The 18,477-nt window shown below is 39.4% G+C and overlaps 1 protein-coding gene across 2 annotated transcripts in view; it reads right to left on the bottom strand.

The window, feature by feature from the left end:
* Positions 1-14,531, bottom strand: part of VAPA (VAMP associated protein A) — a 43,621-nt gene extending 29,090 nt beyond the window's left edge. The window contains exon 1 of one of the 2 annotated variants that reach the window (XM_070420668.1): positions 14,219-14,531. In XM_070420668.1, the coding sequence (XP_070276769.1) occupies positions 14,219-14,297 (79 nt within the window). In that variant the 5' untranslated portion in view covers positions 14,298-14,531. The remainder of the gene's footprint in view (positions 1-14,218) is intronic. The other variant, XM_070420669.1, reaches the window with a different exon arrangement.
* Between the last annotated feature and the right edge of the window lie 3,946 nt (positions 14,532-18,477).

Below are 18,477 nucleotides of genomic sequence, written 5' to 3'. Positions count from 1 at the left end.
AAAAAAAAAATTTGTACTCATTCAATAGAAACTTATCTGGCCACTAGGTAAAGCAAGCAATAAAACTACTGGTCCGCAATGTGTTAATAATCTCTTGCTTTACTAATTGAATAACTTATCCTCTTCAATGCTTAAGTGGTTAAACCAGTAAGAAAACAAATTAGCTCGGCTGATGTGACTTAGAGGTTGAGCATAGATCCATGGTCCAAGAGGTCACTGGTTCAATTCCAGGTCGGAGCACATGCCCAGGTTGTAGGCTCAATCCCCCAGTAGGGGGCATGCAGGAGGCAGCCAATCAATGATGTTTCTCTCTCATCATTGATGTTTCTCTCACCATCTCCCTCTCTCCTGAAAAATCAATAAAAACATATTAAAAAAGAAAAATTAATGGTTACGAATAGCTAGGATAGGGGTTAACTTAACAGAGAAAGGAGGTAGTAACTAGGAAAGGGTAGAAGAAGAGTTCTGGAATGTTGGCCAAGTTCTATTTCTTGTCCTGAGCATTGATTACATGAGCATTTACTTTTGATAATTCCTTACATAGTTTTCCTTTACACAAAACAAACTTCTAATTTTTTTTAGAGAAGCTAACCCATAGACACATACAATAAAGTGACAGACAGAGGGAAGGGGGGCTGGGGCTGGGTGGAGGTAGGAGGGACATCTATAATAGCATCAACAATAAAAATAAAGTTACAAAAGGTAATAAAACCTTTTTTTTTTTAAAGAAAGAAAATCCTGTCATTTGTCCAACATAGATGCTTAATTACTGGAATAATCCATTTTCAAGTTATCTGATAGTATACTAGTCACCAATCACAAGAACCACCTGACACACACTCCCTATGTTAGAGATGAAATTTCGCTGTTTATATGTAAGAAAAGTCCATAAAAACAAGAAAATTCCACGTAATTCAAGTTACATCTATTTACAATCTTTTACAGGGAGGTGGGCAGGGAGGGAACTATAATAAAAATAGCTCGACCTTTTAATTACATGGGTTGAACTCTCCTTTAGTACCCCTTTTAAAGGACTATAACATTTTCTGTCACTAAGTACTCTGTCCTCACTCCACTTACAAATGTCATTGCCAATAAGCCAAAATCCTATTCCAGGCCCCAAATCCTATCAGACAGAAATATAACATATACAAATATGGCCTCTATATAAAAAGGGTTCGCCATACAAAAAAAACTTGGAACCTGTAATCTCAAAGGTAGGAAAAAGTTAGGGTAGCTCACTCAGAAAGGATGTCCTAAAGTGGACTATCCTGCCTCCTTTGCCTAAAAATGTATTTCAGGCATAAAATGTCCTTGATATTCAGGTTTTATATCCAAAATTCTAGTATTCAGAGTAATGACGTCTTACTAAATAATGGGACCTTTATTGTCCAAACCTCCCAATCTTAAAAGGAACCCCATTAAACTAGAAACAGCTAATAGTAAAACCACTCTGAGTAAACAATTTTTAAATGGTTATCATCCATCCATATTTTGATGTAAATTGCATTAAAGTTTTCTTGAATGCCAAGCTGAGTTTAGTTGCAAAGAAAATTGACTTGGGAGAAATAAGAGTTCAGTTGACTTTTCCCAACATTTTGAAAAATTTCATAAAGAGAAATTGAAATAACTGCACAGTGAAAAATCATATCCATTTACCTAAATTCTAAAATTAACATTTTGTTCTAATTACTTTAGACATAACAATCTATCCATCTCTGTCTGCTCATGTCTCCATCTTATTTTTTATGCATTCTAAAGTAAGATGAAGACATTAGTACACTCACTCCTAAAAACCTGAGCAGGCATATCAACTTGAGGTCAGTATTTGCTTTCTGTGAAGAGAATCAAATTTTAATTCAGGATAAAAAGTGGTATGTAGTTTATAGCATTTCAGGATAAACTAGCAATGCACAAGAACATTTAATTCATGAACTCTGTGACATCCATTTATGCTATCTACTCAGGCCTGTTGGGAGACAATGCTCTATGGGTCCCTAGCATTTTTGCATGTTTTTTCAAGTGGAGAGTGACAGCTTTTATGCACACTATCTTTTCAGGAATGTATTAAATAGTGAACAGTCTTGGAAGATAATTTCTTCCTCCTGACGAGAGGGTAGGTTTGTGTACTGTCCAGTATAATAAAGATAAGCTTCCTATGGAAAAAAAGTCAGGTAGCTTTCCATGCCGCCCATTATGAAAGATTCAGGTTCCCTGAACTCAAGATTTCTCAGCTATGATGAAAACCCACTATAAAGGTAGCATCCACCTAAACTGAAACCGTTTGTGTTGCCGCCATGGAACTTGAGGGGCCAATGGAAACCAACACAAATATGAAGCTCATCCTGCTCACAGGCTATGAATAATGGCCTTTGTCTCTAAACCCAGGAGTCTTGTTCATGTCTTCTACCAACACCCACAAAACTGTAGCAGGCTAAAATTTCAGATCCTCCAGGTCTTGACAAGGTCTTTCTGAGTTCTTGGCTATGAGGTATAGACTGAGTTAGTGAACTCTGAATAATTAATACCAGAAAGTGCAATGCACCAAAGCATGAATCTTTGAAGAGAAACATGGCTGACCATACAATTCACATGGCACATAATCTATACCTCTCTCATAGCACTTTTCGCTCTCTTTTATTATTTATGCGCGTCTTATCTCACCCAACTAAACTCTGAGCCCCTGTGAAGAAGCATTCAATTCATCCCTGAATGAACTAGAATAATTAACACAGGGCTAAAGTCATAGCAGCTATTAACACATTTGTTGAGTGAATATACACTGGAAGTACGGTAGAATAGTACATTAATTCTTTTTAAACAATATACAACAAAAACTATCAGAAGCATGCATGTTTGCCCTGACCGGTTTGGCTCAGTGGATAGAGCGTCAGCCTGCGGACTGAAGGGTCCCGGGTTCAATTCCAGTCAAGGTCATGTACCTTGGTTGCGGGCACATCCCCAGTAGGGGGTGTGCAGGAGGCAGCTGATGGATGTTCCCTCTCATGGATGTTTCTAACTCGCTATCCCTCTCCCTCCCTCGCTGTAAAAAAATCAATAAAATATATTTTTAAAAAAGCATGCATGTTTTGTTTCAAATGCTATGACTCTAGGTCTTCATAAATCATTTATTCCAACATTATGTGTTTCTTCATCCTTAACTAAAACAGCGTAAGTAAAAATTCTAATGAGGAAGGATAGATGCTCAGCTCAAATACTAGTATATAAACAACATAACTGTAGCAATGCAGATGATGACTACTTCAATGTTTCCATAAATTTTAGTAAATCAACAGCTGTATCACTGATTAAAACAGTTTTGCAGTTACATAAGGGTTATGTTGCTTAATAATGTCATGTTACATTAACTTAAAATAATCATGCATATGAAGCAGAATATCTACTGAGAATTCTCACAGTAAAGAATAGCAGCAGTAGTAATATTAAAATGTAACAACAAAAGTTTTTACAATAGCTAGCTTTTATTAGACACTCACCATATATCAGTAAATGCATGAATTATGACATTTAAGTCACTCATAATAAGCCTATGGTAAAGATACTTTTATTATGTATATCCCCATTTCATGGATGAGTCAAACTCAGATTCAGAGAAGTTAAAACACTTGTGCAAGGTCATAGAATACAAAGCAATAAAGTAGAAAATCAAACCAGGTCCGACTCCAGAGCCTGAACTCTCCTAAACTCTGTATGTATTTTATGCAAATACCTAGCTATATTTATTTCCTAATTCATCAGCATTCCAGGTAGATTTCCACACATTAAAGCATGAAATTGCAATCAAGTCAGTACTATATAAAAAAAGATTTTTAAATAGATATTGTATTTCCCTTGGTCCTAAAGGTCAACAATGAACATTTCCTAAAACAAGATCAAACACTAAGAAAATATTTTATAAGTTTACATTGAAGAAAGTCCTAAAACATTTTCAATACAATTTTAAAAAATAAAGTCACCTTAATTTATTTACCTTTAATATTTTTTCAAACTCATTGAAATCTCAGACTTTAGATTACTTTTTAAAATCTAGATAGGATGGGAGAGAATAAAGGAGAAATTGGTATTTTGGGAGAACTTGAAATAAACACTTTTCACATTACTTACAGATCTGAAGCTCTTGTTAGATTAGAAGCAAAATATTTATAACATGAAAAAATGGCCACAATAATATTAACTTAAAATTACAAGATATAAATGTGCAGAGTTACACACAGAAAACATAAAAAGATATATAGCAAATGTTAACAGTGGTCGGTAGGTGGTAGGTAAACATTAAGCATTGATTTTATAATCAGAAGGGACTTTTAAATGTCTATACATATTAGCTTAATTTGTCCATAAACCTTTTATTGGTAAAGTCTTATAGGGGAAAAAAACTGAAAAGATTCTTCTGAAAAACATATCTTCCGAGAATGTTGTTCAATAGGTTTTTAGCAATGGGAACAGAACTCAGAAAACAAGACCAAACAATTCATCTTCCCATATAAGTTATAAAAGTAAAATTTTGTCAAAGAGAAAATAAACTAAACAAAAACACTATGATGTTCTTAAATGTATGGTAGTCACTGCAATTCATGTCAGATTACCCAAATACTAAAAAATAAATATATATGTAAATATAAACAAACAAACATATACAGAGGGTTATATATGGACATGTATAGGTACAAAATAAAAAGCTGTGAAAATGCAGGTCTGTATTCTTATTATATTGCAAACTCATATATTAAAGCCCTCTCATATTAATGATTCTTATTTTTTCAATTTATTGTTATTGTTGAAAGTATTATGTATGCCTCCCCTTTTTCCCCCACTATTCCCCTCCACCCTGCTCTCTCCCTACCCTCACACCTCTCCCCAGGCCTTCACTGGACTATTGTCTGTGTCCATGGGTTATGCATATATGCATATAAATTCTTTGGTTAATCTCTTCCCTCCCCCTCTAGGATTCGTCAGTCTGTTCCATGCATGCTTCCATGTCTCGGGATCTATTTTGTTCATCAGTTTATTTTGTTCATTAGATTCCCTTTTTAAATTGACATCTCTATTTTTAAAACTGGTAAGTGAATCAAATCATGTCCTTAAAAAGCTATAATACTGCCCTAGCTGATTTGGCTCAGTGGATAGAGCACCGGCTTGCAGACTGAAGGGTCCTAGGTTCAATACCAGTGAAGGGCACGTGCCCCGGTGGGCTTGATCCCCAGAAGGGGGCGTGCAGGAGGCAGCCTATCAATGATTTTCTTTCATCACTGATGTTTCTATCTCTCTCCTTCCCCCTTTCTCTCTCTGAAATCAATAAAAATATATTTTTTAAAAAGCTATAATACAAATAATGTCTCATTCATTTAAACCTAAGTTTTGAAAACACTACCAAATGTTCTTAGTAACCTAGTTATAGAGAACATCCCAAATGCCAGAAAAAAGCAGCTAAGCAAACTATGTTATATTAATGACACATAAGTCATCAAAAATGATATCTATATGGATGTGTCTTCTATAAAAATTTAAGACACTGGTCTAAATTACTTTTATAACATAGATTATGTGTCACAATCATAAAGTTGAACATATTCGCAAATCATAAGTTCAATCTTGTTTAATCAAGGAATTTTATTATAAAGCATAAAATCATATGTAAGAGATTATAAAGATATAAATAAGCAATCTCAATGACACAGGAAATGAAGTATAACTGGCCTCACTAGAAGAAACTGCATTCAGGGGAAAGTGATTACTGGGACCTCAAGATCTCTTACCCGCTTTTCTCTCCCTCTTCTCTCTCAACTAGCTTGCTTCTACTTGCACTTTACCCAAATCTGTCAGTCACTGTCTCCAAGCCTATGCGACTTTAAAAGTATAAAGCCTATCATCATCTATAGTTGTATTTAAAGGAGGAGCATCAAAATTTTGACTAGTCAGTCATCAGCATATATATATTGGCTGGCCTTGGGTTAGGTGCCCACCATTAAGCCAATCAGCATTGTCTGGGAGAAGAGGGGTCCTATAAATTTGTTTGCTGCTTAGACCTACCTATAGTCTACGGGCACGGTTCATTACCAGAAAAAATCTTCCAAAAAAATCTATCATATTTCTCACAAGAGGCTAACAAAAAGAGCTCAATGAAATTTAAAACACATATATATGTTCAGTTAGGATTTGTGAGCTGTTACAGGTCAGTTATAAATTATATTTACTTTCAGATAAACATGGTTTTCTACTTGTCTTCAAAGGCCTTGATTTGTGAAATGTTACTACATGGTTATGAACATTAGCCTTGTTTCCCACTTACCTTTATATAATCTCCCCTTATTATTATTTTTTAATATATTTTATTGATTTTTTTACAGCGAGGAAGGGAGAGGGATAGCAAGTTAGAAACATCGATGAGAGAGAAACATCGATCAGCTGCCTCCTGCACACCCCGCAACCAAGGTACATGCCCTTGACTGGAATCGAACCCAGGATCCTTCATTCCGCAGGCCGACGCTCTATCCACTGAGCAAAACCGGTTAGGGCTCCCCTTATTATTAAAAAATAAAAAAGACACTTCAGACTATGTAAAGGGCTAAGTAACTAATGAAAAATTAAATTAATTTAGGAAGGACAAATGAGACCAAAGGCATCAAATCTAACGGCAAAATAATTTTTTCCTCTTACTATAAAAAGCACTGAATGTTCATTGTAAAAATCTTGGAAAGCACAGAAAAGTAAAAATATAAAAACAAAAACCACCCAAACCCCAAAGTAGAACTAATGCTTGCTAACATTTTCTTTCCAAATTTTTTTCTTGCACATATACCATAAATGGGCTCATATTTATGCAACTTTTCAATGTAAGGATAAGACTATCACCACCAGTCAACTTAACATCACTAAAAGTAAGACAATCAGCCCAGCAGGTGTGGCTCAATGGTTGAGTGTCAACCTTTGAACCAGGAGGTCACGGTTCCATTCAGGGTCAGGGCACATGCCCAGGTAGCGGGCTTGATCCCCAGTAGGCGTACAGGAGGCAGCTGATCAATGATTCTCTCTCATCATTGATGTTTCTCTCCCTCTCCCATCCCCTCTGAAATCGATTAAAAAAAAATTTTTTTTTTAATGGAAAAGGTAAAGCACAAAGAATGAACAATGTATCTACAGACTAGACTCTCTTCAAAATTTTGTAGTTCCAGAAAAGGGACGAAATTTTCAGCTATTACCACATTACATAGTATTTACACTCACATAATGGATGCATTACTATCCATCCCTTTTCATTTTTAACGTGAGAGGTAGGACTAGGTGATTTTTCGGATGTTATTCTGGTCCTAAAGATTGCAAAAATATATGACAGTTGAGTACAAAAAGAAAACATTTTTCTATGTAGTGGAAAATATCATAGAGAGTTGGGAAACCTTGATTAAATTCTTTAAAGTTTGATGTTTTGATATTGTTAGTGTTAGTAATTTGGTTGTTGGGTTGCTGTACTAAGCTACCTTTTAAATTTCCTTTAAGTAAGACCTTCCTTAACCAAGCAGAGATGGTCTGTGAAGAAAGTCTACTCTAGTCTGTTAGCAAGCAACCTTTTTTTCTCAGAGGCACTTCCTGACCTTTTTCCTGTTGCTTTTATATCTTATCTTGACTGGCCAGTGAAGTCTTATCTGCCTTTCAGAGGAGATAGTAGTTCATCTAGGATGGATCTTGCTTTCTTTCAACCATAAAAAGTTGTTTTAAAAGAAAAAAATGTTTTCTGGCTTATTATACTGTACAGACAACAAAATGCAGTATTATTTTGTATTTCTACTAAAAAATCCTTTTTAAAAATTTAATGTAAGAAAGGGGCTGTTATTTGCAAATGCTTGTCTACCAGGTTTATTATAAGTGAAATGTGATTGAAATTACTTAATAAAAAAATTTAAAACTTCTTATGAAAACTTTTCAAACATTCATAAAAACAGATTCTAATTAACCTCCATGAACTTAAATTTCACAACTTCATATACCTAAGTTTAATATTAGCATTTTACCATGTTTGCTTTTTTTTTTTTTTTTTTTTTGCTGCAGTATGCTATCATAACATTTCAAGCCTAAATACTTGAGCTTGCATTTCTAGGAGAGAAAAAAAATTTAAAAATATAATCATGACACCAATGTCACTTAATAAAACCAAAAATAATTCTTTAATATCATCTAACATTTAAATCTATTGAAATTTTCCCAGTGTAACCGGTTTCTTTTGTTGTCGGCTTGTTCAATTTGTGCATTGTAGCCAAGTTTTCTTAATCTTAAACAGTACCCCCCCACACACACTTTTTTTTAATCACGCCATTTACTTAGTGAAAAAAAAAAACATTAAAAGACATCCAATACTAATAACAAGGGAATTACAGGAGAAATCACCTTAGTAATGTAATCAATGTTTATTAGGCAATCATCCCATGCCAGATCTTGTTACTATGGATTTCAAAATAAAAGAAATGGATATAACCTCAAGTAGTCCACAGCACAGTTTGGGAGAGAAAAATGTGTGAGCATAAATACTATTAATGTGTTAAGTGCTGTAGTTACAGGTAAGGATAAACTTCGATAGTGCATGAAGAAGGCAGTGACCAACTCAAGACTGGGAGACTCAAACACTTCACAAGAGGAAGGGATTCTTAAACTGGATAGACTGCCTGTACAGGTATGAGGGAGAACAATACTGTAAACAGAGCATGTGCAGAGTCTTCCAACAGCTTAAAGTGTTTAGGGAAACACTTTAACCAAAACTATTGATAGAAGAGAAATGGAGAAGCAGGGAATGGATTTTGGACTTAAAATGTTAAGTACATAATGGGAAAATATTGCAGATTCTTTAACCAAGGGAACAGTATCATGTTTTCATTTTTCAAAGGATGGTTCTAGCAGCAATGTGGAAGACAGGCTGGAGAGAGAGGGATACTAGAGATAAAAACTCCAGGTCTGGAGTCTAGTAGAGAAAAGATAAAAAGATAATCACTTGAAATAAAGAAATTATCCAAAGTCCAGAACTTTCCCTGAGTAACACATTCCTATAACCAAATGCCTACTAGTCACCTCTTCATTAACATGTTGAAAGGACCTAAACATATCATATCTAATGAGTCATGATCTTCCTACCATTCTCCCACACATCCTCAAATAAAACGAATGCATTTGGTCCTTATCCAGACATAGGTTTCTTTGTTTCTTCTCTCAGTGCATAACACCACCATTCCTCCAGCTATCTCAGAAATCTCAGTAAGCCTGAAATCTCAGAGACATTCAAGATACCTCTACTCTCATTGCACATATCTAATAGACCACCAAGTCTCATCGGTTTATATCTCTAACTTTTCATCATCTCCACCATTCTCAGTCCAAGGTGTCACCTCTTGCCTGGATTGCAACGAGGCCTAATTCACCTCTATCTCCCAACTATTATTACTTCATATTGCTACCAGAATCATATATATCAGTGGTTCTCAACCTTCCTAATGCCGCGACCCTTTAATACAGTTCCTCATGTTGTGGTGACCCCCAATTTCATTGTTACAAACTGAACATAATTAAAGCATAGTGATTAATCACAAAAACGATATGTAAATTATATATGTGTTTTCCGATGGTCTTAGGTGGCCCCTGTGAAAGGGTCGTACGACCCCCAAAGGGGTCGCGACCCACAGGTTGAGAACCGCTGATATATAGATATATAGATATATGTTTAAATACAAATGTGATGTCACTCCATTCCCTCTACCTCTACTATTCCACCTCCCCACACCCTCCACAACTTAAAATCCCTCAGTGGGTTAGGATAAAAACGAACTCCTTACTTAACCTACTAAACCAACACCACACCCATCTTGTTTATTTCTATTACCATCACACACTGAGTCTTTCAGCCTCGTAAATAACATCAGATGTTATTTAACATGTTCAATTTTATGTTAAATAACATGTAAATATTTCATGTTAACCTCCTGCCACAGGATCTTTCTACTGCATTTTCCTATCTTCCTCACCAAGATAACTTCTACTCAGTCCTAGGAAATCTTAGTCCAATTGTGATAGCCTTCCCTGACCAGATCAAAGTCTACTATTTTATATTCTCATAGCTACATTTTCTGCTTCTGATTATATAATTAGCATCTATCTCTCCCATTAGAATTGATCGTGAAATTTTTTTTATTTTACTCAAAACTGTAGATCCAACAATGATTTACCACACATTACACAAAGCAAAAACTCAAATATTTATTGTATAATTGAATGAATTAAAACAAATAAATTTAAAAATAGATACGCATTAAAGGAGACAGGTTCAAGAGCTATCTCTGGGGTGGAGAAATGCAGATTTTAATTATTAGATGTGCAGAGTATTTCTGGTAGGAGTAATGATGATGCCACTAACTTAAAAAATATGGGAAGAGCCCTGGCTGGTTTGGCTCAGTGGATAGAACATCGGCCTGCAGACTGAAGGGTCCCAGGTTCGATTCTGGTCAAGGGCACATGCCTAGTTGCAGGCTCGACACCCAGTGGGGGGGTGGGGGGGGTTGTGCAGGAGGCAGCTGATCAATAATTCTCTCTCATCACTGATGTTTCTCTCTCTCTCTCTCCCTCTCCCTTCCTCTCTGAAATCAATAAAAAAATATTTTTAAATATATATATGGGAAGAACAAGTAGGCTTGGGTAGTAAAAAAAAACCAGTATGAGTTTGAGATGTCTGAATAACATTCAAATCCAGACAGTCAATAATTAATTAGTATGTATTCCAAAAGTGACTGTCAAGTCTGAATTAAAATACAGATTAGATGTGTAACAATGTGTACAAAGAGAAAGGAAGGAAAAGAAAAACCCTCAAAACAATGAGACTGAACAAAGAAAGTTCAGAGATAAGACTGAACCCAAATCAGCTCAGAAACATTAGCATTTAAGAAAAAAGAAGGCCACAAATGAGACAAAACTACGAATAGATGGAAAAAAATAAAACATTATACAATACAAAAGAAATTTTACAATAGTAAAAATGTTAGAAACAAAAAACAATCCCTTACATGTAATGAATTTCCAATCTGAAGTCTAAGTCAGATTGGAAATTACTGCCAGGCTTTAAACAATAGAATCTGAAAATATCTACTTTTTCTTTACTAATATAACAATTACTTCATTACATCTAAAAGCACTTTCATATATTAACAATTATGTAAAACAAACAATAAATTTTTAAATACAATATTGAGATATGTAGAAATGTATTAAAATGGTATCTGCTTCTCCACAACTGTGGTTAAGTGCTGATTTCATATCATCGTTACCCCGTATAAGAGAAAAACTTCATCACCCAATCTCAGAATGATTAAATGAGTCGCTCTTAGAAATAATTCAAATAAACCTACCTGAAGATGACATTCTGCAAAACTATCGTTTAACAGACTTTTACTTAAATTAAAAAGTATAGGTGACTTAGGGCACGTCAGAGTTAAATTACTTTTTATATCCTCATCAAACTAAGCATAAAGAGACTGTTGATTCTAAGTGAATGTCCTCACTTAGTGTTGAACTGTGCATTAGAATACAGAAAGAATTCCATTAAAGCAAACTACCTTTGACTAAAAGAATAACTCTGAGGAAGGAATCAAATGACACCAAGTGTCACCTCCTAATTCATCCTACTCCTCCTCCACTTTCCCAAACCTCCCATTATGCATCTTTAAACAGAACACAGCAAACCATTAGCCATACATTCTCTACACCAGTGGTAGAGCAAACCATCACTCCCTTGCCCTACACTCTACTCTGCCCCCCACCAACTGAGAACAAGCTTTCACTAGAAAGTTTCCTAAAGGAATGGGTGAGGGGATGGGAAGGAAGGGCCTTCTGTCCTCATGCTTGTTTTGCCTCCATCTGTCTCCCTCACTAGTCTCCAAGTTCTTCAAGGGCATTTTACTGTTTTTTAACTGTATGCTTTCTCCATTAAACCACAAACTGAATCTTTTCTCCACCTTGCTTACCACTGAATCCCAAAATATAAGCTGATACCTGTTGAATGAATTACTCAGTTTAATACTCTTATAAATATAGGGATATCGCAAAACTTTCAGTAAATGTTCACTAAATCAATGACCCAACTGAATCTGTGTCCCTAAACTTTTCAATGAAACACTTCTTTAAAGTCAGTCTTAAAGGGTAGCCATTGATGTCCAAACTTTTTAAAATGAGACTTGTGAATTACTTTCATCCATAACACTAGAACAACCTGTTCTATCATCAGAGCTAGTAGTTCTCCAATATCTAAAAAAAGTGAAATATATGGGTAAGTCATTGTGTAGGGCTTTTGGTTGTTGAACTTGCTTCTCTATTACTAGTCTCTTACTATAGCAACATTACAACTTCTCTAGGGAGAAAGCCTCAAACTTCGTGGAAATTTCCTGGCCTAAAACTAGTTTTAAAGGTTTCTAGGTCCTTAACAGCAATACACACATGGTTATCCAGTAGAGGAAATTTCCTCTCTGGAAACTCAGCCTGTCAGAAAGTAAATGCAAAAGAGTTAAATTCTGGAAAAAAATTTAGTGATTACCCAGAGGCATTTTTTTCTTTCAACTAGAACTATATAAAATCATCCACACACATAAACTTGATATAATAAAATGCACTTAGTGCCCCTCAAAATATTTCGTAGTTTTAAAACCAAATCTTTACCTAACAAGCAGCTCACAGACATTTCCACTCAGAAATTTGCAAATGCCCTGCAATGCTTACAAAATAAAGGAGTTATAGACTATTACTCTCACATAATACCTGAATACAATGTTTTAAAATTTTCTAAAACTACTTACAAATTTTCCGTTGTAAAATAATTTTGCTTTTGGATTCAATCTTGTACAATTAAAAATTCAACATCTTTAAGCAGTGGGATGGCTATACATTTCACAAAAATGGTTCTCTTCATAGCTACTGAAACCGAAATACAGAATACAGGACACCGAGTCCTCCAAATGGGAACTTACTTCACACTTAACTGCAGATAGGAAGGAATCCGCCTTCTACTTGGGATCGTCACACACTTTTACTACTTCTAAAAAGAAACTGTTCAGTTTAACTCTCTTCCCGAGGGTACCCTACGTATCAAAAAGCAAATGGGCCGCAGAGCCCCTTCGATGCCTCCGATCACCAAGTCAGATCAATGCCTGTGGGCATCGCTGCAAAATCAATCAACGGCGCTCAGAGCCGAGTGACACCTGACCAGCCTTCTCGAGCGGGGGTCGGTTGAGAAACCACAAACGTGAAGGCAAAAGCCGCGAACACTGAAGACTCCGCAGCGAGAGAGCTCCACTCAAGGGCTCAACAAGAGCCGACAAACAGCAGGTCGGCCCCGCGCGGAAGGTAAGCCGAGGTGTCCCAGCGGAGGACAGAAGGCGCCTACTACCCGCCTACTACTGCCCATCCTGGGGCTGACGCAGGGCCTTCCAGCCGCGCGCCTGGGTCTCCGCCAACGCCGCCGGCGAAGTCAGAACCAGAAGACTTTCTGGGCTCCTCCGCCTCCCCGGCTCCCCCCGGACCTGACAGCCGACTAATCAGCGGGGCAGGAAGGCAGGTAGCCACCCCCTCGGCGAGAACCGAGGGCGGGCTCCACCCAGCCCTTCCCGGGAGGTGGATGGAGGGAGCGCGGGCCGAGGGGTGGTCCTCTCCCGGAGCTGTGTCCAGGGCCCGCCGCGCCGCTGCTCGCCTGCCCTCCTGCCTCCCGACCACCCGCGCGGGTGACGGACGCACTTGCGCCAGCCCCAGACCCCCGTCTCCACCGCAGACCGGAGCGCACGCGGGAAGGTCACCACCCACCCACGCCCTCCCAGGCCACGCCCGTCGTTCCTCGGGGGCCAAGGACAAGTGCCAGGCGCGGGCAGCAGCGCGGGCAGCACCAGGAGGCGCCCCCGCGGGACCGCAAGATGGCGGCGGCGGCAGAACCGGGCCCCTCCGCCTCTCCCGGGCCGGAGCGCGCACCGAGACGCGGGCGGGCAGGGGAGGGAGCGGGCCCGGGCGCGGGGCCGGCCCGCCGAGAGCCGGAGCGAGGTTCCGCCCGAGGATGGAAGTGCTGGGGCGTGGGGGAGGGGCCGCTCGCCGGGGCCCCGGCCGCAGACATTCCCTCCACGCCCATCATCCACTCCAAATCAAGCCCCCCGCCCGCCGCACCCCAGTCTGGGGCCGCCTGCTTCCTGCCTACCTTTGAATTTGAGGTCTGTGGGAGGGTCGAGGACCAGGATCTGCTCGTGCTTCGCCATGGCCCCAGAGGCGGACGCCATCGGAGAGACAGCGCAGAGCGGGGGCGCGCCCGCGGCGGCGGCTTGCTAGCTGGCTGGGGACGATGGCGGCGACGGCTCAGCCGAGCTCTACGATGGAGGCAGCTCACGGCTCCCGCACCCCAACGCCTGCCGCTACGGGGCCGGTTGCTGGGCAGCCCGCTGGTTCAGCAGCTCGGGGTCTCACAACTGACTCAACCCCACACCAGCCGCCCGGCCACGCGCACTGCGATCCTCAGGGCCCCACGTGATGACTGCTGCGTGCCTACGTGCGCGCCCCCGCGGCCGGGTGCTCCTAGCGCACGTCCCGCCCTCGAGTTCAGCCCTACGGGGCGCGGGCTGGTGCGCCTGCGCGCACCCGGCCTCACCGCCGCTGGGAGTACTCCCTCAGCTGTCAAGGGAACGGGTGTGGGCAGAGGGCGGAGCTAAGCTCCTTGGGACCGACGTGGTGGGGACCGACGTGGTGAGCACCGCAGAGCAAGGGGGCACAATCCTCGGTCACGTTTTAGCTCCTATTACGAAACTGGGGAACTCGCCGTGGCAATACACCGCCATCTTCCAAGTGGGAATGCCTAATATAAGGAAGGAGTAGTCAGACTGATCCACAACTCCCAGCATGCTCCATGCGGGGGCGGAGCCTCCGCCCGGGGCCTGGTCCCTTTGCGGCACTGCGCGATGCTTGCTGGGAATTGTAGTCGTGGTTGTTTGTGGGCGGGAAAGAGACTGAGGTCCGTTGGAGGCAGTGGGGTGGGGCGCGCTGACACTCATTTTGGCTCTCAGATAGCGTCATGTTTGCGCTAAAAAAAAAAAACCCACTTGGAGACTGATCCGAGGTTCCCTGGTTAAAAATAAAAAACATTCTCTGCGAAAAACATGCCGGGATTTTTCGGTTTGCTCTTTAATTCTATCTGTCCCTCTATTGATAGAGGTAAATTCTCTGTCGTATTCCAATCCAACCTCTCTCCTGCTTCCTGAAAAAAAGATGAGGAAACACACCTCGTTTAAGAATCAAGCGCGCCGTTGGGGAAATCTGACAAGCGAGAAATAAAAGTCAAAATCTACAGCATTCCGTTGCTGTAGTCTGTTCTCAGTTTTGGTTAATAATAAATCCGAACCAAAACAGTTGTCACGTTCACATATTGGAAATGAATGCCATCTGCATCATTTACAGGAGCATGTAGCAAACTGAAAAATCCCAGCAGCAAACTTGCTGACAAATCTTTAACCGATTGACAAGGTAATCGGGGACAGGAACATTAAATGAAAAAAAAAACAAAACTGAATATGCTGTAAAGTAGCCTTTATAGTAATACCTGAATTTAAATCCCTAGAAACACCACGAAACAGAGGATATATTGGTGCTGCTGCCATGAAAGAGCAGCCCAGTTTGTCCAGGAAATAAACGAGGCAAATGGAACAAGAGTCTGGGCGTAGACACAAAGTATATCTAGGAAGAGCCCTCCGGAATAGATAACTAGCATTCATAGAAGACTGTGCTACACGAGAGTAATGCATCTTCAGCCATGAAAAACCTCGGAGGATAGGAGTGCTTAAATCATTTGAAAAGCATATTCTAAATGTACCTTTACTTTGATTTTTTTTATGCACAAATTTATTTTGAAATTTCAATGATTATTAAAAGAATACAAAAATTTTATATTTATAAAAAGGGAGTTTAAGATTTTTTTTTTAAAGTTGAGGTTGACATTCATGCACAGGATGGTGTCCCACATATGTTTAATTATGAACTGACAACCCTAAAACTGACACAAACTTCCTTTTTCTTTCTTTCTTCCTTCCTTTCTTTCTTTCTTTCTTTCTTTATTTATTGCTTACCTAAGAACTCTTATTCATAGGCAAGTTAGCCTGGGCTGAACTGGCTCTGGCTCCTCCATAACTGGATGGATACTTCTCCATAAAGAAATCTCTGGTCTGCAAACAGCCACTTCGCAGGTATAGCATGCTGAGAAAGATCCCAGTCACTCTTTTATGGGACAATGGCTGCCCATTCACCCTGAGTTCAATAGGAAGCTGAAATGGGATGTATTCCAGTTTCCAGCCTATATATCATTAAGAAACATCTGCTGATGTAAGCTGTCACCTTTGGAATCAACTGCTTTTCTCTTCTTAATATTGCTTCAAAAATCATATAGGCATAGTCTTAATGTGGATGTGAATTTAAATATGTGGTAGTCTACTAGTAAAAATACATGAAATGTTTTTTGGAATAATTCTCCTATTCTGTTTTAGAGCATTGCATTAATAATGGCTCAGGGCCCTCCTGAATCATCTACCCTTCATTGAATAGTGCTCCAGTTCAGTGGTTTGTGCTTGGGTGTTTATTACTACCTTTCTTCTAACAGTTCAAAGAACTTGATAAACATTATTACATGCTACTCAGAACAACCTTATAACAGCAAGTGTTATTTTTATTGTTAAATATGAAAATGAAAACAAAGGTGAGAGCATCTCATGTCAGTAATAGAGCTAAACTATGGGAAGAAACTCACCCAGTTTTTCAGTCTGTGCATTTTTGTCCTTTCTAAAGCCACAATAAAATGGCAAGAGTGACTAAGGCAACAATTTACAATGTAATTGACTTCTCTATTGTTTAACAGTTAAGCTTGGAACAGAGAAACAAGGGGCCTAATGTTCATTTTTGCATTAATTAATGCAGTATATAGTGGTCTCTGATATATCAGCATAAAAATATATACTCAAACATAGTTCTCTAGATTCAAGTTTTCCTGAATCTAAGAGGCATGAGGCCTTGAATATTACTTCAACCTACTTGATTACTAATGCAGTCACCTTTGGACAGATTATCTCTTGTAGCTTTGGCAAAGATTAAAAAAACACACACACTAGTTTTCAGTACAAATGTTAACAAAGTATACTTTGCCCAATAGTAAAGTTTAACATGTCCAAAACATGTTAAACTTTATTATTGAGGTTCTCTATATTTATGAATATGTTTATGAACTGCATAATTCAGTTCAGTAAACGTTTTTTTTTAATGTTTTTATTGATTTGAGAGAGAGAGAAGGGAAAGGGATAGAGAGATAGAAACATCGATGAGAGAGAAACATTTTTTAAATATATTTTTATTGATTTCAGAGAGGAAGGGAGAAGGAGAGAGATAGAAACATCAATGATGAGAGAATCATTGATCGGCTGCCTCCTGCACAACTTCTACTGGGGATCAAGCCCGCTACCTGGGCATGTGCCCTGACCCGGAATGGAACCATGACCTCCTGGTTCAAAGGTTGAAGCAGTAAACGAGTACAAACTTTGTTTCTGAACTGCTGGATTCAAATCCTACTCTCTACTCCATGGTCTTTGCAACTAACTTCACCACTCTGTGCTTGTTCTACATTGCTGGGGCTGACGGGCAGACCTGAGTGATGGATGAACAGATTTCTCTGACTTACGTTTCTGTGAAAGAGAGGGCTAAGGGACTGTTCTACCTTAGAAGTAAACAGCAGTCCTGTTCGCCTACCTTCTTAGGCTTTTATTGTCACGACAGCTTAAACTAAAATTAACCTCTAGATACAATTAGCAGGGTAAGTATCCTTGAGAAAGTATATGCTTCTACAAGGTCATGTCTTTAAAGACTAAACATAGACACTAGCAAAACACCCGGGGGATCAGACTTGTTTGGAAAAGTCAAGGTAGGGGCTGCAGCCTTCGGCAAGGTCCCTCAGAGGCCTCTGACCTTTCAGAGATTCCTCCTTCTAGACCTTCCAACCAAGTCCTCCGCTTCCTCTCGCTACATCTGTCAACTGGGGTGAATATTACCTACGTCTGAGGTTTGTTATAAAAATTAAATGATTTACTCTACAGGAAGAGCTTAAAATAGTGTCTGGTTCCAGGACTGTTACCTTACGAATGTTAAATTATGGCTGTGTGCCCGGCACAATGGGAGGTGATATTGTAGTGAACCAATAGACATGGTTTCAGCCCTTACAAGCTTGCGTTCAAGCAGGAGAGACACACATGAAAGTTCTTTTGCATCTAGGATTCTGTTCTTGAAATAAGTTCAACCAGTGAATTACACTCATGTGATGTTGGAAAGTTCTAAGTGAGAGGGAGGAGGCCAGTGTTCCGTGCCCTCTGGCTGTTTTCCTGCTGAGGCAGGAGCACAGAGACAGGAGGCTTTCTGCACAGCATCCAGCGCCCACGG

Source organism: Myotis yumanensis, unplaced genomic scaffold (assembly GCF_028538775.1).
Source record: "Myotis yumanensis isolate MYYU_CA2020_CCGP unplaced genomic scaffold, mMyoYum1.0.hap1 SCAF_7, whole genome shotgun sequence".
NCBI classification, from domain to species: domain Eukaryota; kingdom Metazoa; phylum Chordata; class Mammalia; order Chiroptera; family Vespertilionidae; genus Myotis; species Myotis yumanensis.
The sequence above is the reverse complement of the archived record's forward strand: the minus strand, read 5'-3'. Positions and strand labels throughout refer to the sequence as shown.